The sequence below is a fragment of the Bubalus kerabau genome, chromosome 9 (assembly GCF_029407905.1).
Source record: "Bubalus kerabau isolate K-KA32 ecotype Philippines breed swamp buffalo chromosome 9, PCC_UOA_SB_1v2, whole genome shotgun sequence".
Lineage (NCBI taxonomy): Eukaryota > Metazoa > Chordata > Mammalia > Artiodactyla > Bovidae > Bubalus > Bubalus kerabau.
In genome coordinates, this window is record NC_073632.1 from 46,169,916 (window position 1) to 46,194,313 (window position 24,398).

Here is a 24,398-nt window from a genome sequence, read left to right on the forward strand (position 1 = left end):
GACATGCAAAGCCACCACCCGTCTATATTGAGCCTTTTTGCAAATTTGCAAAAGGTACCCGTTCCCCAGAACCAGCACAGCCCACACCAGATTCTCCAGCCTACTGAGGGGAGCTCACAGAATTTCTGTCCCCAGAGCTCTCAGTCCCCTCATGCAGACCTCAAATTTCATACCAGCTTGCAGTAGCCTGTGGACCCCGCTATTTTGAGAATAAAGGCTAACTCTCTACTGTAGTCCTCTTAGACTGAAAGGGTTTTCTGTGTATTTTTACAAACCTGGTGTGCACATCTACTGACTATGGAAAAATACATATTTGGTTTTTTTTTTAATCCACAGACAAAATTGTCAGAAAGAGAAAACCAGTATGTCCTAAGAAAGATACAAATCAACAATGCTGAAAACACAATGAAAAGCCTTCAGTCTGACGTGGAGGAATTAGCTGAAAGGGTATGTATTTGGTTTCTGAGACTAACTTCAATGAGGGATTTAGCTAGTGTGAGACTGGCTAGTCACAAATGATTGAGGCTTAACACAGCTCAGAAAAATGCAGGGACCCAGGTGCCTTAAGATAAATCAAGGCAAAACCTGAGGATAAAGTTAATACGTTTGGTCTCTACTATATCTTCCCATTTTGATTGGTTTCCTTGAAAAACCATGTTTATGGGCAACTTTCGTTGTGTTTGCTGCTGGTAAATATCATTGATATGTATTTCATTTGGATATTCGTTCAGCTGTTTGCCTTAACATTTTATGGCTAAGAGCTATAGAGTGTCCAGAAGTAAACTTTATTACATAGAATATAAACTTTAAATGCTTGCTACAGGATGCATTAAATAATGAAAGAGGAGAAATTGTGTTGAGAAAGCAATTTTGCAGTTTTGCAGGGGAAAAAGAACACTTTGGACCCTCATTTTTTACCATATACTATTAATAAAATGAACTTCAAACAGATTAAAGACTTTAGTTTAAATCTAAAATTTTCAAGAAAACAGAACTAGATAATTATTAAATCTTGAAAGAAAATAAAAATGCAATTAAATATAGTGTGAAGAATTATAGTAAAAAGAAGAATAGATTTGACAAGGTAAAATTGCAAATACTCAGTAAAATAACTAAATAAATGAAAAAAGTCAGTGAGACTAAGAAAAATGTTGAGGGAAATGTGGCTTGTAAAAGCTCTCACAGATTAACAAAAACATTAAAACATGAGCAAAGTCATTCCGCAAGGGTCTAATGGAAAAATATCCATCTAATAAAAAAATAGAAAATGCAACTAAGCTCCAAGGCACCATGTTTAATATACTAAAATCTTTAACACATTTTTTCCCCTGATTATGTTCCACCAGTTCTGCCCAGAGTACCCTGGAATTTCTGCTTTCAGATACTAATATTTGATATAAACTGTTGTTCTTTTTGGAAACAATTCTCATTTTCAGCAAAAATAATGGTTAAAATGACTCTGATAATCTCTTTTGACCTTGGACCTCTTAAACTAAGAGATTATGCTTCTAAAAATATGAATTACTTTAATTGAATCCTTGGAAGATTCAGCTGCTTTTAAATGCATATAAAAATTGTGTGCCCCTTTCTCCATGCAACCATCAACATTTGAGGAGCAGTGAGATCTCTTAAAGTTCAAAGGAAAATACCATGAAAGAAATCTTTGTGAAAACTCATTGTAATTTCATTTCTATGTCATGGCTGGAACTTGCTGGAAGTGTCTCAAATTCTTGAGGAAATGTTTTCACCAAGATTAGTTCCTCCCATAGCTTCGACATAGAGTTCCTGATTGTTTTCTTGTACAGTTTTCCTACTTCCAATATTAATTAAATTCAGGTTTTCATGGGGAGGAAATAATGTAAGCTTAAAAGGAATATCACAGTAGAAAAGGCTTCTGAGCAACAAGAACAGACCCCCAAAGCAGGAAGTTGATGATGAAGCTGCTAGAACATTCACCCAGGTGTTTCCATTGATTCTTACTGAAAATAACATCCTTCTTGTGACATCAACAGTCCTGATGGTACAAGAACCTGCTGAAACACTTTGAAACAAACACCCAGAGCTAGTCTTAATGACTTCTCAAGCATCCTTCAAGCCCTTGGTCTAGAAAAGTTCATAATTGATTCTTAGAAGGATGTAATAAAAGCTTTGTCTTAGAAAGCCTTCTATCAAGAAAAGTTCACAATATTTAACTTTAACTAGAATGAAGAATTTCACTGTAGATTCCCATAGTGTGGTAAAAATCACAGTAATGTTGCCTCTTAAAATTGAAAATGTGGTTGATCCTTGAACAACACAGGTTTGAACTTCGAGGGTCCACTTACACACAGGTGTTTTTTGATACTATGGTACAATGGTATTACATGATCCACAGTTGGTTGAGTCCAAGGGTATAGAACCTCAGATATGGAGGGCCAACTGTAAAGTTATACCTGGATTTTCAACTGTATCGGTGCCCCAAACCCCTGCATTGTTCAAGGGACAACTGTACCCTCTGTATGCAAAGTATCTGTTACATGAATCTAATGTAACCCAAATCTCACAGTTTACATTAACTTAAAGTTACTGGGTTCTTGCCCCAACTTCCATATCTAAGTCCTCTAGCCCTCTTTTGATAAATCCTACTGCCTCTTCCCACCCCATACTTAGGGAAATTTACCTACGTCCTGAGAAACCTGTATGCAGGTCAAGAAGCAACAGTTAGAACTGAACATGGAACGATAGATTGGTTCCAAATTGGGAAAGGAATACGTCAAGGCTGTATATTGTCACCCTGCTTATTTAACTTATATGCAGAGTACATCATGCAAAATGCCGGGCTGGATGAAGCACAAGATAGAATCAAGATTGCCAGGAGAAATATCAATAACCTCAGATATGCAGATGACACCACCCTTATGGCAGAAAGCAAAGAGAAACTAAAGAGTCTTTTGATGAAGGTAAAAGAAGAGAGTGAAAAAGCTGACTTAAAACTCAACATTAAAAAAATGAAGATTATGGCATACAGTCCCACCACTTCATGGCAAATAGATGTGGAAACAGCGAGAGACTTTATTTTCTTGGGCTCCAAAATCACTGCAGATGGTGACTACAGCCATGAAATTAAAAGACACTTACTCCTTGGAAGAAAAGCTATGACCAACCTAGACAGTGTATTAAAAACCAGAGACATTACTTTGCCAACAGAGGACCATATAGTCAAAGCTATGATTTTTCCAGTAGTCATGTATGGATGTGAGAGTTGGACCATAAAGAAGACTGAGCACTGAAGAATTGATGCTTTTCAGCTATGGTGTTGGAGAGGACGCTTGAGAGTCCCTTGGACTGCAAGGAGAGCAAACCAGGCAATCCTAAAGGAAATCAGTCCTGAATATTCATTGGAAGGACTGATGCTGAAGCTGAAGTGCCAATCCTTTGGCCACCAGATACGAAAAACTGAGTCACTAGAAAAGACCCTGATGCTGGGAAAGATTCAAGGTGGGAGAAGAAACGGACAACAGAGGATGAGATAGTTGGATGGCATCACCGACTTGATGGACATGAGTTTGAGCAAGCTTTAGGAGATGGTGAAGGACAGGGAAGCCTGGCATGATGCAGTCCATGGGGTTGCAAAGAGTCAGACATGACTGAGTGACTGAACAACAGCAACTTCTGGGAAACCCCTAAAGGATGCCCATGCATTTGTGTTCCCAAAGAGCTGCTGCTCAAAAAAGTCTCTATTTTGCCACTGCTGATCATGTCTGTAATGAAATACCAAAGCCTCTGTCAAGATTCCACTCTCCCGTGTTCCCAAAGGCACCATACTCAGAGCCAGAGTGGACTAGCCTACTAGCAGAAGTGAAGATAGTGACCCTCTCCCAGTCTCAGTGCTGCCCTCTGCCATCTGGATCTAGAGCCCAGTCTCCCAAGAGCTGGCTCAGGAGGGTGCCACACTGTTCCCTACACTTCTCCATCTCCTCCATCTCATCCTTCCTCCTTCAACTACAGCAACACATATGAAGACCTTTAGGATTGGAAGGAAAGTAGATCACTTCCATACACCAAAAGCCTCATCTCCAATCCTGATAAAAAGACAGGACAAAAAGTCAAAATATGTTTCAATTACAGTTGACCAGAAGACTGTACCCACTCCAGTGTTCTTGCCTGGAGAATCCCAGGGATGGAGGAGCCTGATGGGCTTCCGTCTATGGGGTCACACAGAGTCGGACACGACTGAAGTGACTTTAGCAGCAGCAGCAGAAGACTGTAGAACTTCAGCCTTGGCATTGCAGAAGATTAATTTAAAAAGCAAGGAGCAGCAGACAATGCTGAAGAGGGTCTCAGAGGCCAAATCGTGAAGAACCTTGCCCACCATGCTCATCCTATGGACTTTGGAAGATATTGGAGCATTTACCTACAACAATGAGCTGATTAGGTACGAAGTTTCAGAAACATTGCTCTGCAGTGGGGATGATAAATTGGTGAGTTTAAGACTGAAGACAGGGACACCAGTTAGTAGACTGTCACAGTAATCCAAACAGGCGCAGTCCGTTGCTACCTTGTGTTCATTGGAAAGGAAATTGCAGTGAACTGGGATAAACTCAAACTAGTGAACAAGAAGAGAGGCCAGAAGGGCAAGTGAGATCAAAGTGATTCAATGACCAGTTGAATATGAAGAGTTGCAAAGATGTAAGCTATTAGACTTGGAAAGATAAATGGCCAAGACTGATAATTCAGAATGGATTCTCTGGACCTCGTCAGGTGAAGTACCTGTGGATGCCAGAGATTTGAGTCTGTAGCTCAAGAGAAGAGATCAAGGCTGGAAAAGTATTTCAATGTTTAGGAGATAGTTAAACCCACACAAGTAGACATCACCGTACTGATTGTGAAATGGCACACCAGTATTCCTACTGCCGTTTTGTCTGGCACTGCCTCTGTTTATGCTTATCTTAGAGTTATTAGTCAAAGATCCCCTTTCACTCTCAGAAGAGTCCGGACCATGCTAGATAATGATTAGCATCCTCACTCAATAGAATAGTATTCTAGGTACACTATACTTTACGCCCTGTATAGTAAATGAAATTCTTGCCACCTTTATATCAAACGGGTGTCAGAATTCACTGCTGAGATGAGTAAGTGATTAATCCATTTGTAATGCTAAACATCAACCAGCTTACAGTTGTGAGCTAATTTTTTAATAGTTTTCCTTAGAGCAGGATGCACCTGTTTTACCATGTGCCCATATCATTATTTTCCTTCCATAATCAAAGTTAAAGAAAACCGTAGAACTTTCAAATATATTATATCAGTAATTTTGCAGTTTAAAGTAGCAGATGTTCCTCTTTGCTGCTGTCTTTTTTTAAATGTATGTATCTAAGCGCCCTCTGGTGTTGGTCAAAAGAGCTTGTCTTTGAGTTATTCTCTAGCTGTCTTTCATTACTTCGGTGAATTCAGTTTCCATATCAAGAAATAAATGAACACAGTAATAACAATAAACCTTTTCCCTTGAAGGATGAAGCCAAAGTCAAAAATATGCATGTTGTATTTTGTAAATATAACTGAATTTAAACTGGACCAAAAATCAACTTTAAACATTTTTTAATGTTTTATAGGTCTGTGTCCCTATTTTTTAAAAGTAGCGAGGGATGACATCAAGAATAAGATTCATTTTATTTTCTACATCATCTAATTTTAAAGTGACCACAAAGCTTGTGTTTCCAGAAAGCATTAGAACAGGGCAAGAGGGAGATTGAAATTGTGGGAAAAGAACATGTGACTCAGATTGCTGTGTCCATTCAGAGAGCATGCATTTCAGCGAAGGAGCGGCAGTATTGCTGCACAGGGAACTTTGGAGGGATTTTGGATACAGTGCCAATGAAAAGCTCCTGGGGCATGTGTTTGCTGGGATACCATCTCCGCATTCTCCTCCTTAAAGGGCCAGTGGCTTGGGTTATGCTGTGTGGTGGTTGTTCAGTCACTCAGTCGCGTCCAACTCTTTGTGACCCCAATGCCTGTAGTGCTGGGCTCCTCTGTCCCTGGGATTTCGCAGACGAGACTACTGGAGTGGGTTGCATAAAAACATTCCAGGTAAAAGCATGGCGTAATCCTCCCACTGGAACAAGAGATGAAAGGAGAGAGATTTGAAACAGCCACTCTCCTGTTCTGGGGGCCTACCAGCCAGCACTCTGTGTAGCAGGTCACCTGGCAATCCAGGCAGGTACAGCTTCTTTGTCACAGAGCTGAACCAGAAAGACACTGGGCAAGGCGAGTGGGCGCTTGATCAAATGCCAGACTGAGGAAGTGTCCCACCTCTTAAATATAACCCATGAATCCATCTTTCTGATGCCAGAGTATGTACCCATCCCCATGCTGTGCATCCAGGCCAGTGTCTTGGCCTTGAACCATTTTTTTAAGACATGCTTCCCTTGTGGCTCAGACAGTAAAGAATCTGGCTGCAATGCATGAGACCTAGGTTCAATCGCTGAGTCAGGAAGATCCCTTGGAGAAGGAAATGGCCTTCCATTCCAGTATTCTTGCCTAGAGAATTCCAGTATACTTGCCTAGAGAATTCCATGGACAGAAGTGCCTGGCGGGCTACAGTCCGTGGGATCGCAAAGAGTTGGACACAACCAAGTGACTACACTTTCACTTTACTTTCTCTTCTGTCTTTATACACACAGAGAGAAATACGCATGTACACGTGCACACCCACACATCCTTTCTTCAGGAGCCACATTTGAGTTGGGGGTTCATCTTGACAGATCCTACATGTGAGTTCTGAAACAGAGTTGAAAGAATGAAATCAGCTTCTCAGAGAAGAACTTCATTCACTCTGAGCCAAAACTGCTTGAGTAATTATTTGTACACAAGTGCCTTCAGTGTTGATGGGAATTTGGAAGGCAGCACTGAAAATAGCGTTTAGCCTAGTGAGCATAATCCTTTCAATCTCTGTGGTAATTTAGTTGCAGCAGTGGCTGGAACACCCAGAAGCCACTGGATACATGGAACATTTTGAGATCTGCCTGCTTTCTCAACATGTTTCCCTTTGAACCCTTAAGGATTTCAGTCAGCACAATGTCAAACTGATCAGCAGACATGGATAATTCCCCAGTCTGGCATCTTGAGATAGAGTAAAAATTCAAAGGGTAGATTACTTATGAAAGGTGGGTGGTTTGGATTGAACTGTGACTGATGGCTTAGGAATAGAAATAGCATCTGTAATTCTAAAGCTAGTCATCACATCCATCTTCATGCATGAGTCCATTTTATATGTTACAGAACTTTCGCATGTCAGGGAAATTTATGTTTACAGAATACATTATGCTCACCCACCCCCACATGCATATACACAGCCTTTCCTTCTCATAAAATTAATCTGTTGTTTATACGGATTATTTATAGGAAAGCCAAGCTTCAAGAAAGGTCCAGTTGGCTCAGAAGGAAAGCATGGATACCATTAACCACGCAACTCAGCTTGCAGAGCAAGCCCACAATATGAGGGATAAAATCCAAGGTAAATATATTCTCTACTGGTTCAGCTCCATGTCAAGGAATCACTCATGTTATTAACAGCAATAAAAGTAACGGCTACTGTTAGTGTTTATTGTGTGCCAGGACCTGTTGTTAGAGTGTTACCGTTTCAAACTCCTGTAAGATCTTCTTTCACATTTGTTTGTCTGGGACTTCTGAGCACTCATCTCCACTGTCTATTTTCAATAATAAATGTGGAGAGTAGAGGAAATTTCCTGACAGTCCAGTGGTTAGGACTCAGGCAGCGCAGCCAAAAGGAAAAAAAAAAAAAGAATGTATGTAAAAAATCATTCCCTTTCCACACATTTCGCAGAAGTGAAATGCCAGTATACCTTTCCAGTAGAGGAAATTACATTCTGTGTTGTCTCTAAAATGCAAGAGTTGAGTAGGAGTCACATTTTTCTCAGTTATTCGCAGTGAAACCCTGCCTTTAGAATGGCAGCAGACTGTCCACGAATCCAAGTTACCCTGTGCTGCCTCTCATACTGTCCTAAGAGCCAGGCAGGTGCATGCTCTGGTCACCAGTCCAGAAGAAACGCCAAGAGTGGGTGTGGAAGGGTTCTTTGCCTTAAGGCATAAAACTGGCAGATTTACCTTTCTTCTTGAAGGTTTACTTACTTGTATTCCAGCTTCTCATAAACGCAGGCTGCATTTTGAAGACTATCTTAATAGCACGCTGAAAGCAAGCCTTCAGTTTACCAACAGAAAACAGGCGATTGCTTTGGTTCTAAGATAAAGAGAATTTACTTGGGTTACAGTCTGCTAAGATACAGTATTTGTGTGTTTCCGTAGTTTTTATTATCCTATATATTAAGAGCTGGATGACAACTACAAGTACATCTCAAGGGCACAATGACAGTAAAGGGACCCACAACGGAAGATTCATATCTTTATCCTGAGGTAGAGGGAGCATATTCCAGGACAAGGGATGTATTGAGCCAAGATTAATCATTCGCTGTATTTCCTTCGGTGCCCATAATACATAATAAAAACAAATGGTATGCATTTCAAACATCCCCTGCTCCCATCCTTACTATTTCATGCTTTTGCATCTACCAATAAAATGTTCTTTCCATATAATATTTTATAGTTAAAATTGATTTATTCAAAAAGTAAGATTAAACCTAGATTAGCTGATGTCATCTAATTAAGAAATAAATGTCCCTCTCGGCAGCAGAAAAAGCTTGCATCTTAGATCTTAGCCATTCAGGGGGAAAAAAAAAAAAAAAACAGTTCACCTTTGCTGTGTAACTCAAATTGTGATTTTAGGGTATTTCATTTGGAAGGAATCTAAGCCTTCTTATTTGACCCTTATTTGACCGTAGGACATAGAATAAGAAGGAAAAAATACAAAAGAAACGTAAATAGAAAACAGTAATTTCCATCAGTTTCTACCTTTTTAAAGTAATGTATGAACAGCCTTCAAAGACCAAAAGCATAAATGTTATTCTCTGTATTTCCTTTTTCTAATCTAGAGCAGACATGGCTAAAATAAAATAAGCCAGATTGTAAATATAATATCTGCATAAAAATGCCAAGAAATTCAGCATTGCCAATGCTAGATCTAAGGAAAATATATATGTTTAGTTTATTTCAAGGGTTAATATTTTATACTTTACTTGATAAATGAGTACTTAATTCCTTCTTGAGTTTTAAGTATATTTTAGTTTCTAAAGCTTTTATCAGTAATATTTACAGCACTGAAAACCTCTGCCCCTATTTATCTTCCTTGCTTCAGAATTCAGGGATGCTGCACACCAGGAGTGTGTCATTCCTTATTCCCAGCCATCTCTAAAGTAACTACTGGTGACCTTCAAGCTATTATCCATATGAAATACAAGCCCTTATCCTGGTATGATTTATGTGAGACCAGTGTTGTTTACCCATCTTGTCTGGCCAACCATATAGATCATAGTAAACCACAGACAGACAATTTCATTTATGCCAGGAAGATAAAATGCTTCCTCCTGGCGCTACCATAGGACAAGGTGGCAATTACATAACTTTCATCTGATCATATATAGTAGGAAGAGGGAACCAGAGGCCTGCTCAGCTCTGCCAGTATTCAGACAACCCATGTATTGCCTCTGAGCCTCAGCCGTCCCTCTGGTTCTGAAATGGATACTACTTATGGATGTAGGCTGAGAATGACCCAGAGTCAGAATTGAACAGTCTTGCCAGGCAGTCATACCACAGAAAGCAAAGAGCAGTTGCAAAAAAAAAAAAATGTATATATTAATGAGCAAAAGCTCACATCCTGCTGTAAGAAACCTCTGTGTTATATCTAGTCTGTACAACAATCTGAAAGACTAACTTAAACAGCCATCAGTGTACACTCATTTTGGCTTAGAGCTTAGGTAAAATCCTTGGCTAAATTACAATTAGTATCTCCAATGCTTCCTATGTGTGACAGGTGATACATCAGAACATTTTCTCCAAATTATATATTTTATTATATAAAAGATTGATCAAAGACCCTAGATTTGTGTTTCTTAAATATTAACATTTTTTAATCATAGTAAAATCAGACTCAACTGAAATCAGAGCAAACTAGGTATTAATTCCATTCCTGTTCTGAAGTTGCCAAATGAAAAGCAAAGAGTGACTTCCTTTGGTTTAACCTCTCCCTGGAATATATGATGAACTCCAGGGCCGACACCAGTATTCACAGCATGACCACCACCACGCTGTCTTTGCATCGGGTCTCTGTCTCCGTTTTAGGATCAGCCCTGCCCGTTGCCCTCGTTGTTCATGTTTTCAGTGACGTCACTGTCAGACTCCCCATCACTTCCCCCTCCTGCCTTCTCTCACCGTGCCCTTCCTTTCAGAGATCAGCAGCAAGATGCTGTATTATGGGGAAGAGCAGGAACTTAGCTCTGAGGAAATCTCCGAGAAGCTGGTGTTGGCACAGAAGATGCTTGAGGAGATCCAACGCCGTCAGCCGTTCCTCACCCAACGGGAACTTGTGGACGAGGAGGCAGACGAAGCCCATGAATGTAGGTATATTCAGCTTCTAGAGGCCAGCACATGTCTGCTTCCTTTGTGGGTCCAGGAGAGGACACCCAGTCACAGGGCAGCGTTTGGTCAAAGCAACCAATTCCCAATATTCAGAGTCACTGAGCATTTAAAGTGGCCTCAGGGAGTTCTTCAGGACAACTTGACTCTCTATATATAGACCAGGAATTTTAAATCCAGACCCAACCTTCAGCTTTTGAGAAACTGCTGAGATTCCACAAGGAATCTACAAGATTTTACTCCTGAGGAGAAAAAAATAGGAATGTAGCAGCTGGTGAAAAAACAGGGGAAGGAAAGCTAAGGGAAGCAATTCCCAAAACTTTAATAAGAGAAGTCTCATTGAGAAGGCAGTAAAGATGTAAACAAAACAAAGCCCAGCAACATTGATGTTCGGATGTCCGTGAGTGACTTTTAATGACTTTGAAACCTCACTGGAAATTTAACATTTCCTTTAATGATTAATGTAAATAACAAACCACAGTAGTATTAGTGAATCTATGACTTGGTCATTATGTCAGTTATCAATTACTATCTCACAATCTACCCCAGACATTAAAACAATAAGCATTTATTTGTTCATGATTTAATAGGTTGGCAATTTGGGTTGGACTCAACCTAGACAGATCATCTCTGCTCCATGTGGTGAAGTTCACTCACATGTCTGGGGTCTTAGCTGGGATGGCTGGGCATCTCCCTCCACGTGGGGTTTTATTCTCTGGAAAGCTCACTGAGCTTGTTCATATGGCAGAAGCCTTCCAGGAGGGCAAGAATGGAAAGTACAAGGTCTCTCAAGGCCTGGCCTTGGAACTCAGCAATGTCATATTCATTCCATTGGTCAAAGTGAAAGTGAAAGTTGATCAGTCATGTCCAACTCTTTGCAAGTCCATGGACTATACAGTCCATGAAATTCTCCACACCAGAATACTGGAGTGGGTAGCCTATCCCTTTTCCAGGGGATCTTCCCAACCTGGGGATCAAACCCAGATCTCCCACATTGCAGGCGAATTCTTTACCAACTAAGCCACAAGGGAAGCCCAAGAATACTGGAGTGGGTAGCCTATCCCTTCTCCAGGGGATCTTCCCAACCCAGGAATCAAACCGGGCTCTCCTGCTTTGCAGATGGATTCTTTACCAACTGAGGTATGAGGGAAGCCCTCTGTTGGTCAAAACCAGCCCAGATTCAAGGGTGAGGAAAAAGACTTGACTCTTGATAGAAGAGTTATAAAAAAATTGTGTCCATTTTAATCTACACAGTCAACAAAAAGAGGCTACAGGTTTGTGTATCATATTTCAGTTGTCACTGTTATTTCACAATGCTAAATTCATCAATAATTCAAGAATTTTAGTAGTTACTGGTTTCACCCCTAAATCTTATTAGTTAACACACTGATAAGGAAGCACATGTATTATTATATTACCAATTTTTATACATCTTTTTAGTGCTACATATTTTATCTTGTACATTTAAAAACATATAAGAAGGGATCTGAATGAAGGCTTTGCCAGGTTGTAAAGGGGCCCATGATACAGAAAGGGTTAAGAACACCTACATTAGATCATTTTCCTACAATTGTCACTGTCAACTTCTGTTAAAACTTGTTGTGAATATTTTAATAGAGGAGTAATTTTGGCATAAAGGTATATTGTGATAGCAGACTTACAAGGTCTTAGAAACAGTAAGAAATAAGGCAGAATCTCAGGCCTGTTTCTGAGTCCAGATGAGGCCAGCAGTCAGGAAGGCTGGAGCTCTCATGTCACAGCCAGATGCTTTGCCTGTTTGGGGATTTAACAAGACTACTCTGGGGAAGTGGAACCAAATACATCTCCCACTTAGCAGCCTTCCACCGAGTAAAGGCATTTTTTCAGCCACTTTCTCTACTCAACCGTGAACTTGTATCTTCTGTTCATGATGATGAAAGTAAATACAAAACCTCAATAAGACAGACTGATAGTCCCTGGAGAAAAAATAGAATCAAGGTACAGAAGCAATGCATGTAACTTTGATTAGAGAATTAAGACATAGGCAAAGTTTAAGAATATTTCATTGCCATTTAATCTTTCAGAATAATGATTCTGGAATAATGATTCCAGAATAATGATTAAGTTTGACCTAAATAAAGGAGCTAACTAAAAATAGCTGCCTGGAGAGAATACAGAAGATGAATGGTTGTACATTTGCCAATAATAGACAAAATAATTGGAGATATCTCTAATAGTAAAACTGTAGTATATCCAAGTTTTGTTTGTATGGTAAAGCTATTAATAATCTGTGTAATAATAAACCTAGTTGAATGACATCATTTCCACATAAAGCATCATCTTGACAGGAAAATTAATCAACTCCCTTTTTAGCTGATGGTGGTCTAGGATGGTCCAAACCCTACAAAATAGTATTTAAAACTTCAAATAATGGGGCCATTTTTGTGACCAACAGCTTTAATGTCTATTGCTAAAGACGTCATCTGCCAAATTTGCATCTTTGCTTCTGTGGGCTGGGATGGGAGGAGAAGGGAGGAGCCCAGACTGAGTTTCTGTGTGCCTTTCTCCCCAGTGCTAAGCCAGGCTGAGAGCTGGCAGAGGCAGTACAATGACACTCGCTCTCTGTTTCCTGTGGTCCTGGAGCAGCTGGACGACTATAACGCCAAGCTGTCAGACCTCCAGGAATCACTCGACCAGGCCCTTAACCATGTCAGGGATGCTGAAGACATGAACAGAGCCACAGCAGCCAGGCAGCGGGACCACGAGGTACGGTGGACACTAGATGTAAGTGCATTGGGGGCATATATTAATACAACACGGCGTTATCCTAAGAAGAGACAGTTGGTAAACAGTTTGCAAAATATTGGTACATTTAAATCTTTGTTTTTAAAATTATCTGCACATTTTTTGCCACTGTCATTTGCTGATATAAGTGTGTACAACTAAAATCAAGTTGAAACTGTTGCAGTCGTTTAGTTTGTGCGTTAAGAAGAATGCAGTTGTTCTTCGTGCTTCTGTCCGCCTGTGTTGGTTGTATTTCTCTTGTTTGCAACTGAGAAAACAAGGCATAATTCCTGTGTATAACTTCTTTTATACCGAGAGTACTAAAAATCTCAAAGCAACCCAGAGCCGTGTTTCCTGTAAGGATATGTGTGATTTTGGAAGGGCCTGATTAGCAAATCTCACAGCCTGACTCATCAGCAGCTGCAGAGATAGGGAGTCTAATTCAAGCTAAGGTCTTACAAAGAGGTGAAAAAAATTTCCCAGGCTTGGCCAGAGCTTGCCAAAGCGGTCACCTTACAGGGCCAGGATTTGTGCATGCCCACACCTCCAGATTTAGAACTGGTGGTGCTCACACTTCTATCCTGAGCAATACATGCGCTCACACCATCACTGTGAATGGTCATTTTCTGATAGGAAGACATGTGCCTCTAAAAGCAGTGTCAGAAATAGGAAGCAGCTATGAGCAAACTCATTACTTTAATTATGTTATCAGCAAACCCAACTTAAATCAGGTTCTCCATACTGATTTTCGGTCATCGCTACCTTTCAGTAAGTCATCATCAAATTTCCTGAATAAAAGTGAATTGTACTTATTGTTGCCATTTTGCACCACTGGAGCCATATCTTAGCCAATATTTTTTAGTATAATAATGGTCAGGATAGCATTTTTGTTTAAAAACAAAAACATGATTATCTGGCACAACAAAATTATGAGTGTAACACAAAATAAATTCTTTAAGCAGAATTTAAGAAAGTTATTGGGACTCATCCTTATTCTTGAATTTTTCCCACCCTCACGTCTCATCAACCACAGGATCTGGCCCATTTTACCTTTGGAGTATTTTTAACTATCTTCCATCTTTTCCCTTCCTCTACGACTTCTTCAGTGTGGGCCTTTGTTATTTCTCAACTAAAATAGCCTCCTCCACTCCCCTCCATTCTTGCTTCTGTATTGTGATCATCTGCTAGTAGATGTCTCCCCCACTCACCATAAGTGTTTTACTATCACATTTCATTGTAAGAACTACAGTATGGCTTAAAAAAAAAAATAACGCCAAAATTTCAATCCTTATACAAAACCAAAAATAACCACAAAGTTTGATCATTTTGATGTGTGCAAATAATAGCCACACAACTAGTGATTACATTATTTATTTTGTCTTCCTACTCCCAATGTGAAAGGATAACAGAATAATAAAAATCTATATCAGATGAATATGAAATTCTGTCTATTTAGGGACTCTGATAACCAAAGTTCCACCTTCCTAAGACTTTCTCTGTCTCTTTTTTAAGTATGAGGAGACTTTTATTTTTTCCATATGTGAAGTGGATACTGAAGCATGCTGAAAAATGCTAATTATGTCATTTTTCACTAATTATTAGCTTCTAAATTTTCTTCTGTTCAAATTGTCCATCTCTCTGTGAGAATATCTTTGTTTCAAAGCTAATTTTATTCATTTCTGTCTAATTCTATATCTGGCGAGTGACAGAAACCCTTTAACTTGAAGCACCTCATTTCCAACTACTACCGATGAGCTCACCAGGCGGTGCTGTTTGCACATGGTTTTGAAGCTTGGTTGTTACTTCAGGGTGTTAGCTGTGTTCCTATAAGGCAGCTCAGATAGGCGAGCTTCCAGAAGGGATCATATCCCAGATTCTGTAACGGGAAAACTGCTCTGAGAGATCTAGATAATACCAATCTTTTTCACCCTTCTTCCTTACATACTTTAAAATATTGCTTTTGTGCAGAGCTATATAACTACCTGTCCTTGTGAAGACAAGAATGGTTAACCCCAGATAGTCATACTGTATTAAGCTTGATGGATTTTGAAGGGATATTGATTTTTTTTTAAGTTCTTACTTTAAGAGGATGTTCAAATGAGATGCTTTTCTGTCTCTAGACCTATGTCTTCCCCTGTAGCAAGGTATGTGGAGAAAATGGGTTTCATTCTTCTTTTCCACTAAATTAGAAAAGAGAGTCCAGGGAGTGAGACAGGACATTAAAATGAACTTTAAAAGTTTTAAAATATGTCATTCAAGTGTAGGCTTTTGTAATGATTTCTGTGATATCGTACCATAACAAAAATTTCAATTCCAATTTAAATTACCATTTCTAAAGTAACTTCAGCTCACTTTTTAACTCAGATTACAAAATGAGGCTTTTACTTTTTCCCCTCCTAAAGTTTCACTCTGTGTTCCTTTCAATCTCTGAAGTGCCACAGTGTCTCTTCAGAATCACAGCATCCCTGACTGTGAAACTCCAGAGTGGCAAGTGCAAATGAAAGTGATCATCAGAAAATATATCCACACTTGGAACAGCCCCATGGAAAAATGGAAATTTCTCCAAAGAAGAAATACAGAAGGCCAAGAGGCACATGAAAAAGATACTCTACACCACTAATTAGTAGAGAAATGCAAATAAAAACTGCGATGAGCTGTCAGTTCACACTGGTCAGAATGGACATTATTTAAAAGTTTACAAATAACAAATGCTGGAGAGGGTGTGGAGAAAAGGGAACCCTCCCACAGTGTTGGTGGAAATAAAAATTAGTGCAGCCACTATGGAAAGCAATATGAAGATGCCTTAAAAAACTAGCAGTAGAACTACTATATGACTCAGCAATCCCACTCCTTGGCATATACCTGGAGAAAATCACAATTCAAAAAGATGCGTGCACCCCAGTATTTGTAGCAACACTATTCACAGTAGGAAAAACATGGAAAAAAAACAAAATGTCATTGACAGATGAACGGATGAAGAAGATGTGGTATATACATACAGTGGAGTACTGTGTGTGTGCTCAGTAGTGTCTGACTCTGTGACACCATGGACTGTAGCCTACCAGGCTCCTCTATTCATGGAATTTTCCAGGCAAAATTACTGGAGTGGGTTGCTGTTTCTTTCTGCAATAGAATACTACTCAGCCATAAAACGGAGAAGGCAATGGCACCACACTCTAGTACTCTTGCCTGGAAAATCCCATGGATGGAGGAGCCTGGTAGGCTGCAGTCCATGGGATCACTAAGAGTCGGATATGACTAAGCGAATTCACTTTCACTTTTCACTTTCATGCATTGGAGAAAGAAATGGCAACCCACTCCACTGTTCTTACCTGGAGAATCCCAGGGAGGGGGAGCCTGGTGGGCTGCCGTCTATGGGGTCGCACAGAGTGGGACACGACTGAAGTGACTTAGCAGTAGCAGTAGCAGCCATAAAAAAAGAACCAAATAATGCCATTTGCAGCAACATGAATGCAACTAGAAATTATCATACCAAGTGAAGTAAGTCAGAAAGAGAAAGACAAATCCCATCTGATATCACTTACATGTGGAATCGAAATATAGCCCAAATGAACCTATCTCCAAAACAGCAACAAACTTGTAGACAGGGAGAAGAGACTTCTGGTTGCCAAGGAGGTGTGTGGCAAGGGAGAGGGATGAACTGAGAGTTTGGGGTTGGTAGATACAAACTATTATGTTTAGAATGGATAGACAACAAGTTCTAATGTATAGCGAGGGGAACTATATTCAATATCCTGTGATAAAACATAATGGAAAAAGAACATTAAAAAGCAATGCATATGTGTGTGTAACTGAGTCACTTTGCTGTACAGCAGAGGTAGCACAGCATTGTAAACCAACTATACTTCAATTTTAAAAATTTTGAAAAGGCAAAAAAGGAAGAAAGAACTCCCCTGGTAGCTCAGTGGTAGAGAATCTGCCAATGCAAGAGACACGGGTTCTATCCCTGCTCCGGGAAGATCCCACATGCTGCAGAGCAGCTAAGCCTGTGTGTTACAGCTACTGAGCCTGTGCTCTAGAGCCCACAAGCTACAACTACTGAGCCCATGTGCCACAACCACTGAAGCCCGTGCGCTCCACAAGAGAAGACCCGTCAATGAGAAGCCCGTGCGCCACAACTAGAGAGTTGACCCAGCTTGCTGCAACTAGAGAAAAGCCCGTGCAGCAACGAAGACCTGGCACTGCCAAAAATAAATAAAAATTTTAAATATTTTTTTTAAAAGAGGGACAAACTATATCCACACTTGGGCAATTTACCTCTTCAAAACACCTGAGCATCTAACATAAAGAGTAGGAAGAAGCGAGATCAGAATTTTATGCTTTGATATTAGGGTCACTTTAAATTTCTGAAAGGACTTTAAGATTCTTTTGTATATATTTTATTCCTGTCCAGATGAGCTATTTGTGCCTGGCCCAAAGTTAGCACATGATAAATGCTTTCTGGAATTAGGTCACTTTTCAGTGACTGCAAATACGGAACCTGTGTTCAGTCCCGTAGCCTTGGCCCCGCTTCACATTTATGGAGAAAGAAGCAGGAGCCCTCTTTAGAGTGTCAGTTCTCTTTAATGTGGTGGTACTGTAAGTAATAATCATAACTAAGTTCTTCAAGGCTCCTGAGGAGCTTACTTTCATTGTCTCCATTTTATAAATGAGAAAGCTGAGCCTGGGCTGGGTGGAATTTCCCAGCGTGGCACAGCGATTCAGTGGTGGGTCTGAGATAGGATCTGTCTGAGTGCAGTGACAGCAGGCTGACGGCACTCTCCCTAATGCCTTCCTTATCTAAAGTGACCTTCTCTTTCTCTCTCCCTTGCTTTTCCTCCTGCAGAAACAGCATGAGAGAGTAAGGGAACAGACGGAAGGGGTGAACGTGTCTCTGAGGACGTCTTCCGACTCACTGATGATGCCACGACTGACCCTGTCAGAACTTGATAGCGTAATAAAGGTAAGGACACATGTGACTTTTTCAGGTTAGTATTCATAGTAGGTTAGAACATTAGCTCAGTGTCACAGAGGAGCAATCGACTCCATTCTATCAAGTTAGGTGGCATTGTTAAACTAAGATCAGGTGACTGCATTTTTCAGTTTCTTTCATTGTTCAGTTGCCACTAGCCACATATGGCTACTTAAATTTTAAATTACTCAAAATGAAATAAAATTTAGGACTTCCCTGGTGGTCCAGTGATTAAGAATCCACCTGCTAATGCAGAGGACAGAGGTTCAACCCCTAATCTGGGAAGATTCCACGTGCCGCAGAGCAACTTAGCCCACGCGCCACGATTGCTCTGAGCCTTCATGCCGCAACTACTGCTGCAAGCCTGCTCACCCTAGAGCCTGTGCTCTGCAACCAAAGAAGCCACCACCGGGAGAAGTGCTCGCCTTGCAACTGGAGAAATCCCTCTTGCAGCAAGGAAGCCAAAAGTAAATACTTTTAAAAAAATTCCTCAGTCACATTAGCCACGTTTCATGTGCTCAGTAGCACCACATGTGGTTGGTGGCTGCCATTTTAGGCAGCACAGCCAGTCACAGAAAGTTCTGTTGAAAGTGCAAATGTAGATGCGTCCTACTCACTCTTTACGCATAAGTTGTATGTTTAATAAAGCTGGGATTCAAAATCAATGAAAGCCACTTTTTTTTTAAGTAGAAATTTTACAATAAATGCAGTGAACCAAACTATCACTGAAGTACTCTCGGCTCATTTTTATTACCTTTAAAAGGATATTATCTTAAAGTCATCTGATCCATCCTATTCTTTGACAGTTCTAGCTTCCTTTCTATCCCTATTCCCATCTGGTTCCTCAGTGATATCAAAACCCACATGAATGAGTCTACCAGCTCTCAGACCTCTGGTTCCTTCAACTTCTCCTGTCCGACAAGCTCTTCCTCCGCATGCACCTCCGTAATCCCTTGTATGACCAGACCCAGGTCTTATCATCAATAAGAGTACCTCTCCCAAATCCCAGTATCAAGCACCTCCCTCCCTAAGCTTGGAGAAGGAAATGGCAACCCATTCCACTATTCTTGCCTGGAAAATTCCATAGACAGGGGAGCCTGGCAGACTGCAGTTCATGGGGTTGCAAAGAGTCAGACGCAACTGAGCAGCCTAAGCACCATCTGTTATCGCCCTTACTGTAGAGTGTACACCCCAGAAACTCTTTAGCCACTCCAAAACCTCCTCCATCTCATTCGCACTACTCCTTTCATAGTTTTCCTTCCTTCAGTTCAGTTGCTCAATTGTATCTGTCTCTTTGTGACCCTGTGAACTGCAGCACGAGCAGCTCAAATTATCAGTATAATCATTCTTTGCAAACACCCTTTACTTCCATACATACTTCTTTCTCTGTTATACTCGCCTGAGAATTCTAATCTCATAACCCAGTAAACCCAAGTACCCTCAGCATCGTGGCCACACCAGAGAAGCCAGTATGACTGGTGGGAAACCCACCTCCCGTCTATCAGTCTGGCTGGTGAACTTGCTTCATGCTTCATTAAAAATAGGAACAATGAGAAGAGAACTCCCTTCATTTTCGCTCCCCAAATCTACCAGTCTGCTTGCATGTGTATCCTGCTTCTCCCTTCCTTTCTGTTCTAATTAGTGAAGTGTCCCTTCTCCTGTCAGAGTTCAGCCCCCCAACCTGTGTTCTGAATCCCACACTTCCTCTGCTCAACAGTAGGGTTGCTGGGTTTCAGTCCATCAACTTGTGGCCTCTGTCTTCTGTTTTGCCCAGTTCTTACTCTACTGAATCACTACTGCCAACATAGAAACGTAGAAACATCTAGTATCTGATATCTTTTAAAATTAAAAAAAAAAAAAAACTTTCACACCCTCTCTGATCTCTGCACCATTACTCTGCTTCACAACAAAACATGGCAAGAGTTCTATATAGTTGCCATTTCCACCTTCCAGCCCCCCACTGTCTACTGTACTCAACCCATTTGGAGAAATTACTGGTTGTCATCAGTATTAGAGTCTCTGAGGAGAGCTATCAGTAAATGCTACCCACCTTCAGGACCTAAGTTCTAAAAAAGTTGAAAAATAGTAAATATGAAGATCAAGAATATCACCTTTATTTCAGTTAAATTGAGGTATGGCTTTTTAAAAGATCTCTTAGCCAAGTGGGATGGCGGATACTCAGTACCAGCATTAGCAGGTCTGCCCACTGAAATTGCCAACACCGCAAGGTTCGTGGTGGTGCCCCGGGCAGCTTGCACTGTATGGAGGAGCACAGGAAAACTCAGCTTTCTGCTGGCAGCTTGCTCCCCAGAGGCAGCAGTCTGGAGTTGAGCAGAGTCTATATAGTTATACCCCCGAATTTACCAATTAAATAAACCACTTCTCCTCTCAGAGCAAAGTAAGGAAAAGGTGCAAAGGTCACTAACTGAGCTCCCTTCATAGAGATGGAACGTCACATCAGGAGCTTGAAAAAAATGCTCCCCACTAACAGTTGGCTTATGTCTTCTAGATAAAAAAGAAAATTAAGTGACCTGCTGAGAATCAAATAGAGGTGAGGGGAGGAATTCATATTGGCTTTGGAACAGTGACAGTGTTTAGAATCACTATGTTGAATGACCAGGAGAGCAAATTTCTTTTCAGTGTTGAGGGCCCAGCCAAGGCTGGAAGTAATAGGTTTATAGTAGCATCCTATGTGTGATCTTTAACCAAGATCATAGGTCCACAGTTGAACTGAAAATTAAGAGAGGTCACATGTCAAGGTGAGAGTCAGTGAGAGTAGTCAGCACAGGAAGTGCAGGTGAGAGGTCAAATAAGATGAGAACTGAATGATAACCATGAGACTTAGTAGCTCAGAAATCATTAAGTAGATTTCTGTGATGGTGGAGCAGTGAGGTAAAAACCAGACTGGAATAAGTCAAAAGTGTGAATTTTAAAAGGATGAAATAGGGATAGCATGTATAAACACTTTATTTGCAGAGGTGTTCTATTTTGCTATGAAAGGATTAAAATTAGGGAGAAGTGAGGACAGTGGGGGCGTTTCTATTTAGTTTTCTTTTTAGACGAGAGATGGCAGAGCGTGTCTGAATCAGTAGAGGCGTTGAAGATGCAAATAGGTAAGTATCTATGTATATAGTCTTTTAGACTTCCTGGTGGCTCAGTTGTGAAGAATCCACCTGCAGTGCACGCGATGCAGTTTTGATCCTTGGGTGAGGAAGATCCCCTGGAGGAGGGCATGGCAACCCACTCCAGTATTCTTGCCTGGAGAATCCCATGCACAGAGGAGCCTCGTGGACTACAGTCCATAGGGTCACAAAGAGTTGGACACAATTAAATCGACTAAACATGCACACATAACCTTTTAGACTCTTGTGGATCTGGCCTGAAGCTTACTGAACTTCACAGTAAGGAGGAATAGAGATTATCTTTGGTGCTCCCTAGGAAAAATATTTTAAGTCCCTCTAAATTCAGTTTTTTTCAATATTTTCTTTAGAATGCATCAGGGATTTATGCCGAAATAGATGGAGCCAAAAATGAACTTCAAAGAAAACTATCCAACCTGAGCAACCTCAGTCATGATTTAGTTCAGGAAGCTGTTGACCATGCACGGAACCTTCAGCAAGAGGCTGATGAGTTGAGCAGGTAATACCCTGGTTAAGAATGCAGATATCTCCAGACTGAGTAACTTATTTTTGTTCACTTTCACATGACAGGGTTGCTGGGATACAGTGTTAATAGTTTGTTTTTAGGGTTGGGTTTCTGTGTTTGTTTGTCTGTTTGTAGGTTGGCCAGTTTGAGAACCAGTTGTTTACTGAAACTGCTCTGGGGAGACAGTTTTTCAGTTTTAAAAAATCTGTCAGATTAGAGATCTGTGTTGTAGCGGGGTAGCTCTGTTCCACAATTAATAGGATAACCTAACACGTTTTAGTTAGGGATATAACTGCTCCACAAAATATTATCAGGTAAATCAGATCCCTCTGCAAGGTCTAATTCTGCCATCGTTTCAGAGACAGCATGAGCTTTTCATACCCAGATGTCCTAAGTAAAGCTGGTAGGAAGTCAACAATATAAGGGACTTGTGTCAAATCCTCTAGCTGCTCCACAGTGCCTAGCCGGAACTATTTTATTTCAACACCTGTTAAGAGAGCGTTGGTTGATGGTTTTCCTCAAAGTATCTAGAAGAGAGTCATAAGCACTCATTTAATGTTAATTTAAATGTACTAAAAGATTGGAGTTTAATTCATGATCCTGAAAAAAATAGGTAAATAATGAGATCATTGAAAAGAAAGATTGCAAATCTGGCGATTAGAAACAAGGATTGGTAAAGGTCATGAATCAAATAAGAACCAGTGTTCACTTCTGTTCAAAACTAAATCAGCTTTTTTTCTGATTGCCAAAATTTTCAAATATCCTTCCAAGTCTCCCAAGAAGAGAGGGCAGGTTTGGAGTGGGGATGGATAGATCATGGGTAAAATCTTGGTGTGTGAGATAGTGTTGTATACAGCTCAGTGTCATGTTCCCAGGAAATGGGTTTTTTATCAAGCCAGTCAAATGGAACTTGGAGAAAATTCTAGCTTTGGTAATAACTGTATTGGTAGGTTATTGTTTTTGAAATTAATTTTATGGCTGTCTTCGTCGTTCTTTTGTCATTTAGTAACTGCAGCTATTTGGGAGTTCCCCGGTGGCTCAAATGGTAAAGAATCTGCCAGCAATGCAGGAGACCTGGATTCAATCCCTGGGTTGGGAAGAACCCCTGAAGAAGGGACAGGCAACCCAATCCAGTATTCTTGCCTGGGAAATTCCATGGACAGAGAAGCCTGGCAGGCTATAGTTCATGGGGTTACAAAGAGTCAGACACCACTGAGCCTCTAACAGCTCATTGAATGGGATACCAACACAAACCTCTAAATGTCACCCAGCAGCAGAGTTCTAGCTAGAACTTCTAAGGAAGTAACCCCACGCTGTACATGAAACATAATCAGAAATATCAATCACCTTAAGTCTCCTTTTTATGTTTAGCATATTTCTACATATATTCAGGAAAACATCCAAATTTATAGATGTCTTCCCTTCAAAATGTGAATATTCTTCGACATCTATCTGGTATACCCAGTAGATTTGCATATTTTGTCTCAAATAGAAATACATATAATTCATCAAGAAGCTTCCATTTCAAAAGAACATTTTTTATTTTGCATATCAATATAGTACCCTTTTTGTGCCTAGTAATGAAAACAAAGAAATAAAGGCTTTTTGTTTCAAATTCTTAGGTATATCTGCTCACCAACTCTAGCCAGCAGAGTTTTTAAGTATTTAAAATATTGGTAACATTTTATACCTTTTATCCATTTCTTTTAAAACCTTCTCAGATTTTACTCTCTTTTCCATTTCTGAACAGGGAGTTATAGGGAGATAAGTAGCAAACATTTGGATCAGAATTACCTTTGCAGAGCAGGGCTGCATTATAATTTTCATGGGCTGTAAAAAAAAATTTAATTATATGTCATAACTACCTTGATATAAAAGCTAATGTAAGAATTACTGTTATCCTCGCTTTTCTTCTTCTGATTAAAAAAAAAAAATTAACATGAAAGCATCTTTGTGGGCCCTTAGTGTGCCTAATAGATATCAGCCCTATTGCAGAGGAGCCAGAGTGATGGTGAACTTGGACAAAAGAGAATAGAGTTGCCAAGGAAATACAGAGGACGTCTCTCTGAGCCTAAGCCAGTGCGCAGAGACTGAAACTGCATGAAGGAGGCTGAGAAACGATTAGCTAAGCTCAGTAGGTCCAGGTGGTGCGAAGAGAGGAGCCAATATAGAATCTGTAGTGTCATGTAGATCACATCACAGTGACTCTTCTGAGAAGTTACTGATGAATAAAGTGATACTAGTCATCAGTATCCAGAGTTCGGGGGGAAAGGATGGAACTGGTGGGTTTAAGACTGAATAAACTTAAGACAGAGGGTTTAGGATGGGCTGCAGAAGTGAGGGTGGAGTTCATAGTATAGAGGAAGAAGAAGAGTTTGTCAGTAATATGAATTACTATGTGGATACCCATACAGTTTGAAATTTCCATTTAGGAAATAGTTTAAGTGTAATAATAAGCCCTGAGATTCGCTAGATGCCAGGCATGGTACCAAGC

The 24,398-nt window shown here is 40.3% G+C and overlaps 1 protein-coding gene across 3 annotated transcripts in view; it reads left to right on the forward strand.

Moving 5' to 3' along the window:
* The window catches only part of LAMA4 (laminin subunit alpha 4), a 142,281-nt gene that overhangs the window by 68,656 nt on the left and 49,227 nt on the right, over positions 1 to 24,398 (forward strand). For all 3 annotated transcript variants that reach the window (XM_055535140.1, XM_055535139.1, XM_055535141.1), the window contains 6 exons: positions 337 to 447; positions 7,381 to 7,492; positions 10,338 to 10,505; positions 13,076 to 13,269; positions 18,134 to 18,250; positions 21,750 to 21,898. In XM_055535140.1, the coding sequence (XP_055391115.1) occupies positions 337 to 447; positions 7,381 to 7,492; positions 10,338 to 10,505; positions 13,076 to 13,269; positions 18,134 to 18,250; positions 21,750 to 21,898 (851 nt within the window). The remainder of the gene's footprint in view (positions 1 to 336; positions 448 to 7,380; positions 7,493 to 10,337; positions 10,506 to 13,075; positions 13,270 to 18,133; positions 18,251 to 21,749; positions 21,899 to 24,398) is intronic.